The sequence below is a fragment of the Sorex araneus genome, chromosome 1, assembly GCF_027595985.1.
Source record: "Sorex araneus isolate mSorAra2 chromosome 1, mSorAra2.pri, whole genome shotgun sequence".
Classification (NCBI taxonomy): Eukaryota; Metazoa; Chordata; class Mammalia; order Eulipotyphla; family Soricidae; genus Sorex; species Sorex araneus.
Genome location: NC_073302.1, coordinates 212,819,849 through 212,833,754, shown reverse-complemented (window position 1 = coordinate 212,833,754; position 13,906 = coordinate 212,819,849). Strand labels below are relative to the sequence as shown.

The following is a 13,906-nucleotide window of genomic DNA, read 5'->3' as shown; positions in this document are numbered from 1 at the left end:
AGAATAGTAGATAAGATTACATATACAGGTACATATAATCTTATATAAATATGCATATTTGTAAATTTCATTCGATAGTTAATTTAATGACATCAAATACAGCAATTAGTAAATGTTTAAAAAGTTACTAATATTGGAATGAAGTGAAGAAAAATACTTTACATACCACCTGTTTCATTAATTTACTGATTATTGCCATTATTGTGACACAGAACATCTGTCACAATCTCAATGCTGATAGTCATTATGTTTTATATTATTTATGATATTGGGGTTGAATCCAGGGCCTCACACATGCAAGATAAGTTCTCTATCATGAACTATAACTATATCCCTGGGCAGTCATTATATTTTATTGAATGTTTGTTCTACACTTGTTGCACTGGATTTTTTTTTCTCCTTGGTCATAACTAGCAATGCTCAAGGATTACTTTTGGCTCTGCACTCAGGAATTTTTACTGGTGTTGCACTGGAGACCATACAGGATTCCAGAGAGCAAACCATGGTCAGCTGCATTTAACAAAAGAGGAAATAGAGGCAGAATTGGAATTTGTATGATTAGATACAACCTTGGGAGGGTTGGGGTACATCTTGGTGAAGGGTATAGTGGTAAAGGTGTGAAAAAAGCCGTATCAATATTACTGTCAATTTATGGCCTCTAAATTTAAAAATTTTTAAGAAGATAGTGCCACCATTAAATGTCAGATGGAAATTAAAAATTCAAAGCATGCAGCATTCAAAAGAGTAGGAATAAGTGAGAGAGAAAGGAAGACACAGATTTTGAAAGGAATAACATAGCTGTTGGAAGGAAGTCATAATAGCAGTGGCTCTTACCTATTTTCCCCTAAGTACTGATCAAGAACTCATCTCTAGAAATCAACTAGGAATAGAAGAAGTAGTCCCATAGTTGAGTATAAAGGGTGAAATTCCATGGTTTTCTGAAAGAAATATTTAAAATGTTTGTAAACATGAATGTGTGTGATTACACTTTGTGAGTAGACCTGTCTATCTTTGAAAACCGTGTATGATGCTAAGTGTCAAAGTACATTTGAGAGATATTACAGTGGGTAGGATGCTTGATTTTCATTCAGGTGACCTGGATTCAGTCACTGGCCCCACAGCCTGCCAGGAGTAATCTCTGACCACAGAGGCATGAGTAAGCCCTGATCACCACTGGATGTGGCCCCCAAACACCAGCAAAAACAAAAAGTAAAAATAGACTAAGGAACTGAGATTGTGATTTACTTTTCTTACCTAATTCACCAATTTTTTCCCTATTAGGTCTGTAACTATTTACACCAAGACTATAATTATTTAATTTTTATCCATCAGTTCCTGCACATCAGGTGAAATAAGTCATGTACCTTAGGAAGTACATGACTACAATCAGAGGTTCTTGTCACCTCTCTATGTCCCCAGAGTTCTGACAGTATTGACAGAAAAAATAAGAAATAGTTCTACTCTTAAAATGCCAGAGATAAAAGAACGTATAAGAGTGAATTATAAGAATTTATTGAAATGTAACACCCTTGGTGGAAGAGTATTTATTGTTCATACAATTACTCTAAAATTTTATTCATTAATAATAGATGTAGAATTAGACTAATCAGATTGGATTGTCAAAGTGAAAATCGAGATGGCTTTAAAAGAAACATTATTATGTGTACTGCTGATTCTTCATATATAATTTATATCTGATGCACATATATGTGTGTATGTAACTTATCTTTACAATGTAGATAATATATAGATAAACTTCCTCCTAAATATCAATTAATTGGCTTTAAAACATGCTTCATACTGCATATTACTTTAAGGGATCTTTTCTGTCCTGGTTCAATTATATGTCTGAAAAAGTAAGGATGTTTTAAGATATCTTGACATACAAGTCAGCAATTTAAAGATTTAAAGGGAAAACATCCTCTGAGGTCTTCAAAATTGCTCCAGGTATGGGGCCAGAGTGGCAGTACAGTGGGTAAAGGGTTTGCCTTGCACAATGCTGACTCAGGTTTGATTCCCAGCAACCCCAAGCCTCCAGGAGTGACCGCTCGGCACTGAGCCAGGAGTAAGCTCTAAGCACTGCCTGGTGTGACCCCAAACCAAAATCAAACAAACAGAAAAAGTCACTCCATATTTTTCTATTTAAAATAGAGCATCTGTTTACACATTTGGACAAAAGCACAGAAAACATACACAAATAGTATATAGTGATAGTTTTATCTGTGTCTTTATAGGGATGCTTGTTTATTACCCAATCCAAATACTGCTAAGCATGGTCTGATGTTTGAGTTAATATGCAAGATTGTCATCAAATTGTCTAATATACTTAATTGTAGAAATAATATCATTACATAACTTTACTTGGGGGACAAAAAGTGTGTTAATTTTCTAGAGTCTTGCCATGTTGTTACCAAGATGGTGAAATCACTATGCCTACAATTCTAAGTTGTGTTTAAAAAAAATTTTATTCTCTTTGAACTGATATTCATATTCATGGAAGGACTCTTTTCTTTTTTTTATGGAAGGACTCTTTTCATTTGCTTTGGCTATGGCCTGTCTTCTGTCACTAAGAGAAAACCCATTCTTATATTAAATGTGTGATCTTACTCCACAAATTTCTACATAATGGCACCCTTTTGCTAGTTGGTTCTTTACAATGTTTTCGTACTTTTTTTTTTAACTTGTTTATAAGCTAGGCTTCAAAATCAGCTGCTATTGTTCAGAAACAACTTACTTTCAAGTGAAAAAGTGTTACTGACAATATCTCAATCCATAATTATTCAAGATAAAATATCTAATTAATAAAAGTTTTAATAATTTGAATGTTTATATCTTACATTATCAAATTATATTTTAGGAAAATATATCAGTTTATTTTATTCACAGATAACTTTGGCATTGCTATTTTTTCTTCTCTTTTTATCTTGAGGTATAATAACCTTAGATATAAAGTTTGCATTTCACTCTGACTCACAAAATGAAACCAGACAGATTTAAAATTCAAGAAGAAATTATACACTGTGATGAGATTTTTCAATTTTTTCTGGGTATTTACCTAAAGATTACAAAAGCATTTGTTCAAAAAGAATGTGCATTCTGTGATTATTTCAGCATTGTTTATAAAAGAAATATTTTGAAATAAAATTAAGACTGCTGACAGTAGAATACCTAAAGAGGATATGGTATAAATGCACAGTGGAATATTATTCAGCTATAAAAAATGATATCCTATCATTTGCACTAAAACATGGATCTGATGAGTATAATGATAAGTGAAATAAACCAGAGAAAGTGAGATAACATATTATTTTATACATGTGTGGTACATTAATAAAACACGTAGACTAAAAATAATAAACTTTTTATACTCTGAGACTAAATTATTAGTTACCATAAGGTGAAATGAAGGTAGGTTAAAAGGGGTTAATTGTATAGTGAGAGAGAAAATTAAAACTGTAGTGGTGAAGTTTTTAGTGTATGCAGATGTTTTGACTTATAAGAATGTACCCCTGAAAACTACATATCATAAATTGACATTATGTGTTTTTATTTTTATTTATTTATTTATTTTGCTTTTTGGGTCACACAGGGGTTACTCCTGGGTCTTCACTCAGAAATTACTACTAGCGGTGCTCAGGGGACCATATGGGATGCTGGGATGTGAACCCGGGTCAGCTGCGTGCAAGGCAAATGCCCTACCTGCTACGCTATAGCTCCAGCCCCAAATTAACATTATTGAAATGGAAATAAATGTCTTTAATTTTTCTCTTAATTTTAATTGGTTCAAACCAACTGTTGCTCAGGGACTACTCCTGTTTCAGTGCTCAGGGGGTTCTCCGTATAGTTGCTCCTGATGTGTTACCAAGTTTCAAACCTGGGTTCCTGCATACAAAACATAAGCTCAGTTTATTTAACTATCTCCATGGTCCTCAACTTTAAAAAAATAACTCTACTTGGCACCATCATAATCATAAGAGTTACCATCAAGTTGTTAAATACGATGCTGTATGCTATAAAGCGTTTAAACTAAACACACTGACTCATTATAAGGATGCACTATCAAAAAAGGTATACCTAATAACTGGCCAAAGAAAATTATTAAGCTCATACAATGAAGAACCTACCCTACCAGTTGAACATATTGTATGCATATATAACCTGGTAAAAGCAATCATGGGTTTTCTCTGTGGCCAAATGACAGTAAACTGGCAGTAAACTGCCAATTCTTTGTTGACACTGAAAATGTAAATGTGTGGCTAGATTTGACTATTCCAAAGTAAAAGAAGTGAAAGTCTAAAAGAAAAGATTTCAAGGGGGGGAAAGATAATACAGTGGGTAGGGCACTTACCTTGCACTCTGCAGACAGGATTTGATCTTTAGCATCCTATATTATCCCTGGGCATCTGCAAGAGTAACCCCCAAGTGCAGAACCAGAAAGCACCATTAAGCATTGCCAGGTATGTCTCCAAACCCAAAATAAATAATAATAAAATTAAAATTTAAAAAGTAAATAGAAGTTAACGTTTTATTATATAAATTCTCCTTTCTCTTTAAATGGAGAATAATGAATATGGATCATTGAATGGATAGTATCTGTTTGCCCTCTGCTTTGAAACAGATCAGTTATTTTGTATTCCTACATCATCTATGTAGGAAGTAAATGATTAAAACAAAGCACTGTTGTTAAAGTGCCCTGCCTTTTCTCTCTTCCAATTATTTCCAGATTTAATCTTAATTTGCATTGCAAGTCATTAAAAGTTTCAATAACTTTATTTCTCAGACTGAAAATTTGGAATTGAAATTATGACTTAGTTCACATTGGGCTTTTGGAGAAAAAGATATCAGATGCCTAACAGTAATTAGTCAAAGTACCCACAATGCCTGTTCTAACACAAGAGATCATGTGTGAAGTTCTGAAAATTCTAAAATTGTAAAGAGCAAATCAAAAGTCTCCTGAATTAGCACAAATATGTAGACCATGTAAAGGAACTAGATAGGATGTTTACTTCTTTTTACAATTAATTGTGGGTAAGGTGGAGCAACAGGTCAGTAATGTAAGAAGTGGTACAACAGGGTCATTTTAGATACAAGAAGGTAGTATTGGAAAATATGAGTGAGACAGTTCGTACTTTGTTATGTAATCCATGTGATTTTTGAGAAGTGTTTTGGAATCTCTAGGGAAGAAGAGCCTGATATAACCTTATTTTGTCATTTCTTTCTGGATCTCTCTCTCCCTCTTCTGACAGTGCAATGTGGTAAGATGATTGCACTAAGTGAGGCTGCCAGCTTTGCCCTGAATATCCTTTTAGATCCACAGTGTTGGAAACTCTCAGCAGTGAACAAAGCAATCAATCTAAACCCGTCGTTGATCACTGTGTAAAGTACCATTAATTAAGTAAGAACGAGTAGCTTAGAAAGTTGTTTGTGAGAGCATTTCTGAAGAGCAATAAATGTGCTTTCCTCTAACAGTATTTCTGAAATGTTAGTTCTCCATCATTTCCAAGTAGAAAAAAATAATAATAGCAACATGTAATTGTAACATGGGAATACCTTGAGAACAGCAGTTTGGCAGGAATAGAGGAATGTTTCAAAATAAAGTCCCCAGCAAGAGAAATTCTGGCAGATGCACAATTCTGGATCATGTTATCCAAACTCTTGAATTTTGGAAGGCTTGGGTTTTCTTTTGTGGTTCTCATCCCTTAACAGAATGGTAGTGGATGTTCCTTGTCCAAATTGTATTGCTCCCCTCCTGCTAGTAAAGTTAGGAGATAAATATACAAAGGGCACTCACAGCAATACATATTCCTACCATCATAGCTGTATCAGGTATAAAACTTTTCTTGGTCTAAAGCCCATCCTCATATGTAATGTTATTTATTGAGGCTCTTCTTTAAAAACCTACAATCCTATTCTCTGGCATGAGTAGCTTTAACACCAATTAAATCTCTCAACTGGTCAAGCATGGTACTTAAGCAGAAAGCCTTCGGCTTGTGTGTGTTGAGAATTAAATTGCATATTAAAATTCAAAAGTTTTAGTCTTTGAAAAATATCCTGTTTGCTGGGGCAGGAAAAGATCACTCCTCAGTGGAAACAAGATTAGAAAAAGAAACTAATGTAGAATGCCTGAAAAATAAATACAATTCAGGTTAATGTTTTTCATGGATGTGAAAATACATGGAATTAAGAATTATTCCACTGTCAATCAGAGTAAATGCTTTGGAACTTAAACCCATACTTCTTTAGTATCTTTTCAGCTTTAAGAAAAATATTTAAATGGTTATGGGAAAAAAGTGCTCATTAGACTTAACATGAATCTTTAAATTGCAGTAAGCCTCACGCTCAAAAAGTAGTTGAATCTCTGAGGAGAAAGAAAAGGCTGAATTCTATTTTTTATAAATGATGGATTATTGTACCACACTGTGTATTTTCCAGTAAAGTGTCCTTTTATTTGCACTGTGTGATTACAAGTTTCTAAAAGTATGTGTGGGGTCACTTGGGTGCTGTGGGAAAATGGAAGGAACACAGCTCTGGTAGAATCAGTAGTGAAATCAGAAGCAAACTATGTTCTGATTATCATAGGCATGTGTTTAAATTTTGCTTTCCTTAATTGGTTATGTTGTATTTACTTAAAATGAACAATTTGGCAAGTTTTTCTCCCTTGACAACGGAAAAGCATAAACTGTTTTATAAGTTTGGCTGTTAAAATCAGATTTGTAAACTGCAATATTCAAAGACTTTTACTATTTTTTATAGAGACCCTGTGATGGACATTGCTTTATTACCATGTGATTTTACATTTTTAGTTTGTATTTGCAGTTATTTCAAGTTATTTGGTTAATAAAAAAATCTTATATGTATATTAGCTATCTATTGACTTTAACTTCTGCATAACTCCTCTTAGAATAAAATGAGCAAAATGAATGATGGCAAAGGCCTTTGTAATTTGACTTGTCATCTGAGAACGATTATTTATGGCATCAGGAAATGGCAGTTGACACTCTAGTCTGTGTTAGGAAAGTCATCAATAAAGGCATTTTAGGAGAGTTTAGTAGTTCAAAACTGTAATTGTAATCAAAATTTTGATCATCTTTTGATCTATACAAGAAGGAGATAGGAGAACACAATTTAAAACTCTATTTTTATTTTTTTAAATCAATGCACCTTATACATATTTCTCACATGTGGAGCCATATGGAAGTACTGAAAATAATATATATATCCATATATATATACACATATATGTTTAAGAAAAGTAACAAAAGTACTAAAAGGTTTCAAAAAGTAGAATCCATTACTTTTATATTTTCACATTCTATGAATATGCTCTAATTGGCAAAATACTTTGTCATCTTATAATTTTTAATAATTTCAAGTAGCAGGACACAGTGCTTCTTTGGCCTTGTATTTATTTTTTGACATAGAATATGAAGAAAATTTTGAGATCGGGGCCAGAGAAATAGCTCCTCGAACAGATTGCATGCTTTGTATGCAGGAGGTCTGGGTTCAGTTCCCTCTACCAAGTGGTTCCCCAATAGAAATAAACCCTGAACACAGAACCAAGAATAGCACCCAAACAACACAGCGGTGTGTCCCCAAAACAAAAGTAAAATTTTGTGGTTGAGACTAGAAATAGAAAGTGTTACCTCTGGCAAGCTATGAAAGTTAGAATATTTTGTGCCATCTCAAAAACAGATTTGGGAGCAAAGTTCTCACAGGAATATAAAATTTTCCTATAAAGTACTGTGTTTATTCGGCCTCCAAAACAAGAATCATAATCCAAGGCTTTCACCTAGAACTATCAGATATAGCAGATCAAATGTCACTGATGGTCATTGTAATGACAGAACGAGATGAAAGTTGGAAGGCATCATGTAAGCATGTACTATATTAGGATGCTCAAAATAACTGAGTTACAAATTTTAAACAGTTAATGCCAGATATTCATGGCACTGTAAAAACAATTGATGTTTGTATGAGCCTTAAGTGCACTTACAATTTCTCAAAAATGACCTGAGATCAATTCCTCCTATATGATCCCTTAGTCTCTTGTGCTTTATGCTTCTTACTATACCGTCTTATAATTAATTACATAGGCCATATGCAATTTATGCATGACAATTAAACCAAAATCCTCTATCCACTTAGTAGATTGTCAATTTATGTGTGAAATTTTATCACCTAAATATCCACTATCCAGAAATATTTTCTCCACCACATAGTGATTTAAAGTCTTTTAGTAACCACATTTCAAAATATTGGTAAGACTATTTTAATAGTCCATTGTAGCACTGTAGCACTGTCACACTGTCGTCCTGTTGTTCATCGATTTGCTCGAGTGGGCACCAGTAATGTCTCCATTGTGAGATTTGTAACTGTTTTTGGCATATTGAATATGCCACAGGTAGCTTGCCAGGCTCTTCTGTGTGGGCAGGATACTCTTGGCAGCTTGCTGGGCTCTCTGGGAGAGACAGAGGAATCAAACCCAAGTGGGCCACGTGCAAGGCAAATGCCCTACCTGCTATGCTATTGATTCAGTCCAGTTCATTGTATTTAACTAAAATATTAAAAACATTATAATTTTAGTCTAAAGCATAAGCTATGATTCAAATGTGCAATGGCCACAAGTGTCTAGTGGCTACCATATTGAATAGCATAAATTTAAAATAAATTTCACATAATTTTCAATTATATAAAGATGATAATATATGTAGATAATATATGTTGGAATAAATTGATAATACTTTTCATACGCATCTCAGTAGTCCAGGTCATCAGGCTGTCTTGATCCTCATGACATTGACAGAGAATGCTGAAATTATTCACAACTCTCACATTGTTTTACTGTTCTGCCAGACACACTATTGGGATGCTCTCAACAACAGAAGTAGTCTACATAAACTTTTATAAACATTTGTACCTCCTCACATTCACTGAATCAATTGTGAGATCACACATGTATACACAGTTTTTAAAGTTTTTAGAAATATAAATTATTAAAATAATACTTGGGGAATTTTCTCAGTCCCTTTACATTTTCTAAGTTTATTAAAATAAGTATTACCAAAAATTGAATAGGACATGTAATTTTTACTTTGGATTTGCGCAATAATTCTCAAAGAGGGCATTTTTGTACCTCTTACCCCCCGAAGATATTAATTTGTCAAAACCCCATGACAGTTTTTATTATCACAATGGAGGAGGTAGCAGATACATGGTGTGTGGAGAACAGGGAGGCTGTTCAACGTCCCACACATCATGCAGAGAGTAACATCCTACAAGAAAAGAATTATCTGCTTTTAAGCATCAAGAGTGCCAAGGCTGAAAACTCTACTTTTAGGTAATATAAAACTATGATCCTTTTAGTGACAAGTACTGCCCCAGGTCAGTATTTAATAGTGCCTAATTCTATGTGGTTATCATGGTACTCCTTTTTATTTGTGAGAGGAGGGGTGCTGGAACATTATATGACTGAAACCCAGTCATGGTAATCTTGTATAATCCAGTCATCTATTATTGGTTTCTCAGGTTTATTTCCAGGTCTTGAATAATGTGGATAGTGCTACAATGTACATAGGGGTACAAATGGCTTTCCATAGTAATGTTTTGGGGCCCAAGAATATTTTAAATGAGTAAGTTCTTGATACATATATATATACAGATATATATGTATATATATTATATATACAGATACATATATATACATATTATATATATATGTACTTTTTCTGTTTGGGTCACACCTGGTGATGGACAGGGGTTACTCCTGGCTTATGCACTCAGGAATCACTCCTGGCAGTACTCGGGGGACCATATGGGATGCTGGGAATTGAACCTGGGTTGGTCCAGTGCTCTACCCACTGTGCTATTGCTCCAGCCCAGTTCTTGATATTTTATATGCTTTATCCTTTCATTAATCTCAGGTATGAACATTATAATGAGCAACATTTGCTCAAGTAGATAAATATCACTGCCCATATGGAGTTCAGAGTGAGAGAGGATTAAGTTAAGTCAAATGAAGCATTCAGCACATAGTAAGGCCTGTCCATATTTTTCTATACTATTAACATCAGAATGATGTCTTATCTAAGACGTGACCTGAGAAGAACAGAACCTGTAAGCACCCAATAAATATCCTCACTTTGTGTCTACAATTGAATTAGATAGCTGAGGACTCAGATCAAATTTTTATCCTATATCACAGAAACAACAATTTTCTATTTGTCATTAGTTGGACACATAAGGCATCTAACCTCCACACTTAATGAGGGTTCAGACTTTAAGTGTTAATATTAACCACCATTAAACTCATAGACTGATGATAAGCAGCTATCCATCCAAAGCTTTTGCAGTAACAAATGTGTCATACAACTAACTTTCAAAATAAAGCGGAAAAACGTGAAACCGAGATTAAGAGACTGATCGAGACATTAAAAAAAATGAGTTTGTGTATCAGATTTGGGACAGGAAACTTCTCATCCTTTAAGATAACAAGAAATATTGCTCAGAAGACAATACTTTTAGGTAGATATAAAAAGATTAACAAAATTATTTGGGCAACCTGGATCTTTGAAGATGCCTGATTATCAAGACATAATATATAATCATAATTAATTGAAGTTAACCATTTTAAAGAGATATTCCTCCAAATTTAGATGTCTTTACTCTGAACATGATCTTATATATAGATACAGTAGATGAACTTATCCTAATAAAAGTTATCATGTTAACTATGCGGATTTGAGTATGAAAATAAATTGTGAATACTTAATGCGAACTACATTCTCATTTCACATGCATGGTGCAACAAAGTTAATATTTCAGTATGGGCAAATTTTACATGTATGCCCTGTCTAAACTGAATGGACTGAGCTATCAATTCAGGTAGTTGTTCTATAACTACTGTTTTCTATTCCTATTTGCATAAAGTAATAATCATAAAGGAAAAATTACTGAATGCCTCTGACTTTTTTAAATCTCCAGTGTTCAGACTGCATCACAGTGCTTCTGATACAAGCGACAAAAACCGAGTTAAAAGCAGATTAAAGAAGTTTATTACCCGAAGACCTTCTCTGAAAACTCTGCAAGAAAAAGGACTTATTAAAGGTATAGGACATTTAATACTTTTACTGTAACTGTGATAAATGAAGCTGCCTCTGTTCATAACTATTCAGTTCTACAGGAATATTAGGATATTATATTCTTAGTAGGTTCATTACTAAATTTTCTGTTATATAATAGAGTAAAACAATTAAAAAAATAATCCCAAGTAAATATAGGTGGATTGTTAAAAAGTACCTGGTTTTACCAGAAGAGCTTCTAGACTTCACCTGACGGAAGAACAGATGGTCTTGCATCTAATGGTCCCTCAGATTGTTAAACCAGGGACACGGGGCATGGATTTGAGATTGGGAGTTAAGCAAGCTCATTCTAATCTGAACTGGTATATTTTGGCAAATATTACTTTTATTTTCTTTTTTTATTATGAGGTCATGCCCAGCAATGCTCAGGAATTACTCCTAGATCTGTTTTAAGAAATTATTCCTGGTGTTGCTCGAGGGATCATATGGGATCCAGGTATCAAATCTGGGTTGATGCGTGCAAGGCAAGTGATTTATCTGCTCTACTATTGTTTTGATCCCAACTTTGGAAAAATATTACCTAAGAACACGAAATCACCTAAATCATCTTAACAACTAGAACAGGAAAAAATGTTTCTGGTTTTAGCTTAGTTTTCACGTCTTAAGAGTTTTTTTATTCACCTTGTGACTTTACTAAAAATTATTTTATTGAAATCCAAACCAATTTGTTTAAAAATACAGCAATATATATATTTTTTAAATTTAGTGGCAGAGTTCAGACTAATGAAAAACCTTAAGCTTAATAACTATACTCTTTGGAACTGGTATCAGAAAGCAGCAGTGGAACTGGATGTCAAATGCAGTTCTCATACTGATGTAGTGGAACGGCTGAACATACTCCTATCTCAGAGTCCCATTAAATTTTCACCATAGTTGGCAAATGAGTCAGCATTCATTGTTAGGGCTATGGATAATCTATGTGAAATTCTGATTTGATAAGCTTCCATTGTTGTCTTCTGTGGAATTTTCTTCCAAAGACGGGTCAAGTTATGCAAATATAGTCACTTTGGCTTGTTGTTTCAGTTTCAATGTGAACTCTTTCTTTAAATGTGTTTACTGAGAGTTTTTCAAACTAACCATTCAATTTATCATTAAATTGATTAAACCATTTTTGTTAACAGTCAAGTTTTATATTCTAACTCTATTTTCTCAGCATATCTGAGGTACAGACTTAGAAAAAAATACAATCAGTTTTTTTGATCAGTTCTGGAAAATCATGAGATAAATAAATGATTGATGGTTAAATTGTTTATTTCCTGAAGTTAAATAATCTGTCTTCCAAACAGAAGATTTATAAAGAGGGAAAATGGTCTTTTAAGTTGTTCTGTACCTGCTTTAAATATCAATCTTTAAACTGTCTAATCTTCCAAATCTGGAATTGAAGACTTTGTTTCCAGGTGTGAGAAAACTGGATTTGATTGTTTGGGACTTGAAAGTTGTTCCCTGATATGAAGAGGGCCCCTTCAGGGCCACTGCTTATTCAAAGTGTTTTTTCTGTCATGTAATATCACCAACAGGTTAAGAAGCCTGAGTTTTGAATTCAGTCAACTCTTATTTTGGACCTACTGCAGGAGAGGAGGAGTTGTCATTTATTGACTTTATAATCCCTGGCAGGATAATATCCACAGGATACTTTATATGAAAAGTAAATTTCCGAGTATCATGCATATGAGTTCAGTCTTAAACTCTTTCTTCAAAATAAATTATTTATTTATTTATTTATTTATTATTTTTGCATTTTGGGTCACAGGCAGTGATGCTCAGAGGTTACTCCTAGCTCTGCACTCAGGAATTACTCCTGGCAGTGCTAGGGGGACCATATGGGATGCTTGCAATCGAACCCGGGTCGGCCACATGCAAGGCAAAGACCCTACCAGCCGTGCTATCACTCCAGTCCCAATAAAGTTATTTTTTTAAATTCATAGACACCTAACCAATATATAATCACATACTGATTGAAATCCTCACTTATTGGGGGTGGGAGCTTTTTATAATTTCATTAGAAAAAGTTAATTGTGATGTCAAAAATGGAACATCAGTAATTTATTTCAATATATTTCATTAAAGATAGGGTTAAGAGATTATTCTAAATAATCAATCAATAAAAAGTCACCTTTGTTGCAAACTGAGTGTAATAACCATTGCCCAAAGCAGTAGTAGCTTCTGAAAACCCTTTCATTTCTCCAAGTTTATTTACATTTGCCAAGAAAATGAGGGCAATTTTTAAATGAATAAATCTATAGCATTCAGCCTCTTTGAAACAGAAAACAAAACAGTTTAAAATGTAAATTATAGGCAAGAGGGAACATTATAGGGTGGTAGGTGTGTTTGGATGTAATATCTACTTGTTTTTGGAACTGAAGTAATACCTCCATAGCATCTGCCAAACCACCTTATGTAATCTTTCAAATAACAGCCTTGACATCCAAGAACAGAAAACATTTGGCAGTATAATTTTTAAAAGATATATTGTTTGCTTTAAAAAAAAACAGAAAAAAAGAGTGTTTCCTAATATCAAGCGCACAGATTTAGGACTGAATGTTTAGAAAATAATTTCTTTCATCTTAATGTAAACAGAACCATACTGGATAGTATTACTAGGAACTGGAAATACTGCACTTCTTCTATTTTTTAAAATTAATACATTTCACACTCTTCAAAGAAATGGATCAAGCAATCCTAAAATTCATATGGAATAACAAACGTCCAAGGATAGCTAAAACAATTCTTGGGAAAAAGATGATGGGAGGCATCACCATCCCCAACCT

At 33.7% G+C, this 13,906-nt stretch overlaps 1 protein-coding gene across 1 annotated transcript in view; it reads left to right on the top strand.

The window, feature by feature from the left end:
* ARHGAP15 (Rho GTPase activating protein 15) overlaps window positions 1-13,906 on the top strand; it is a 696,849-nt gene that overhangs the window by 382,254 nt on the left and 300,689 nt on the right. The window contains exon 8 of the mRNA XM_004614082.3: window positions 10,981-11,103. Coding sequence (XP_004614139.3) covers window positions 10,981-11,103 — 123 coding nt within the window. The remainder of the gene's footprint in view (window positions 1-10,980; window positions 11,104-13,906) is intronic.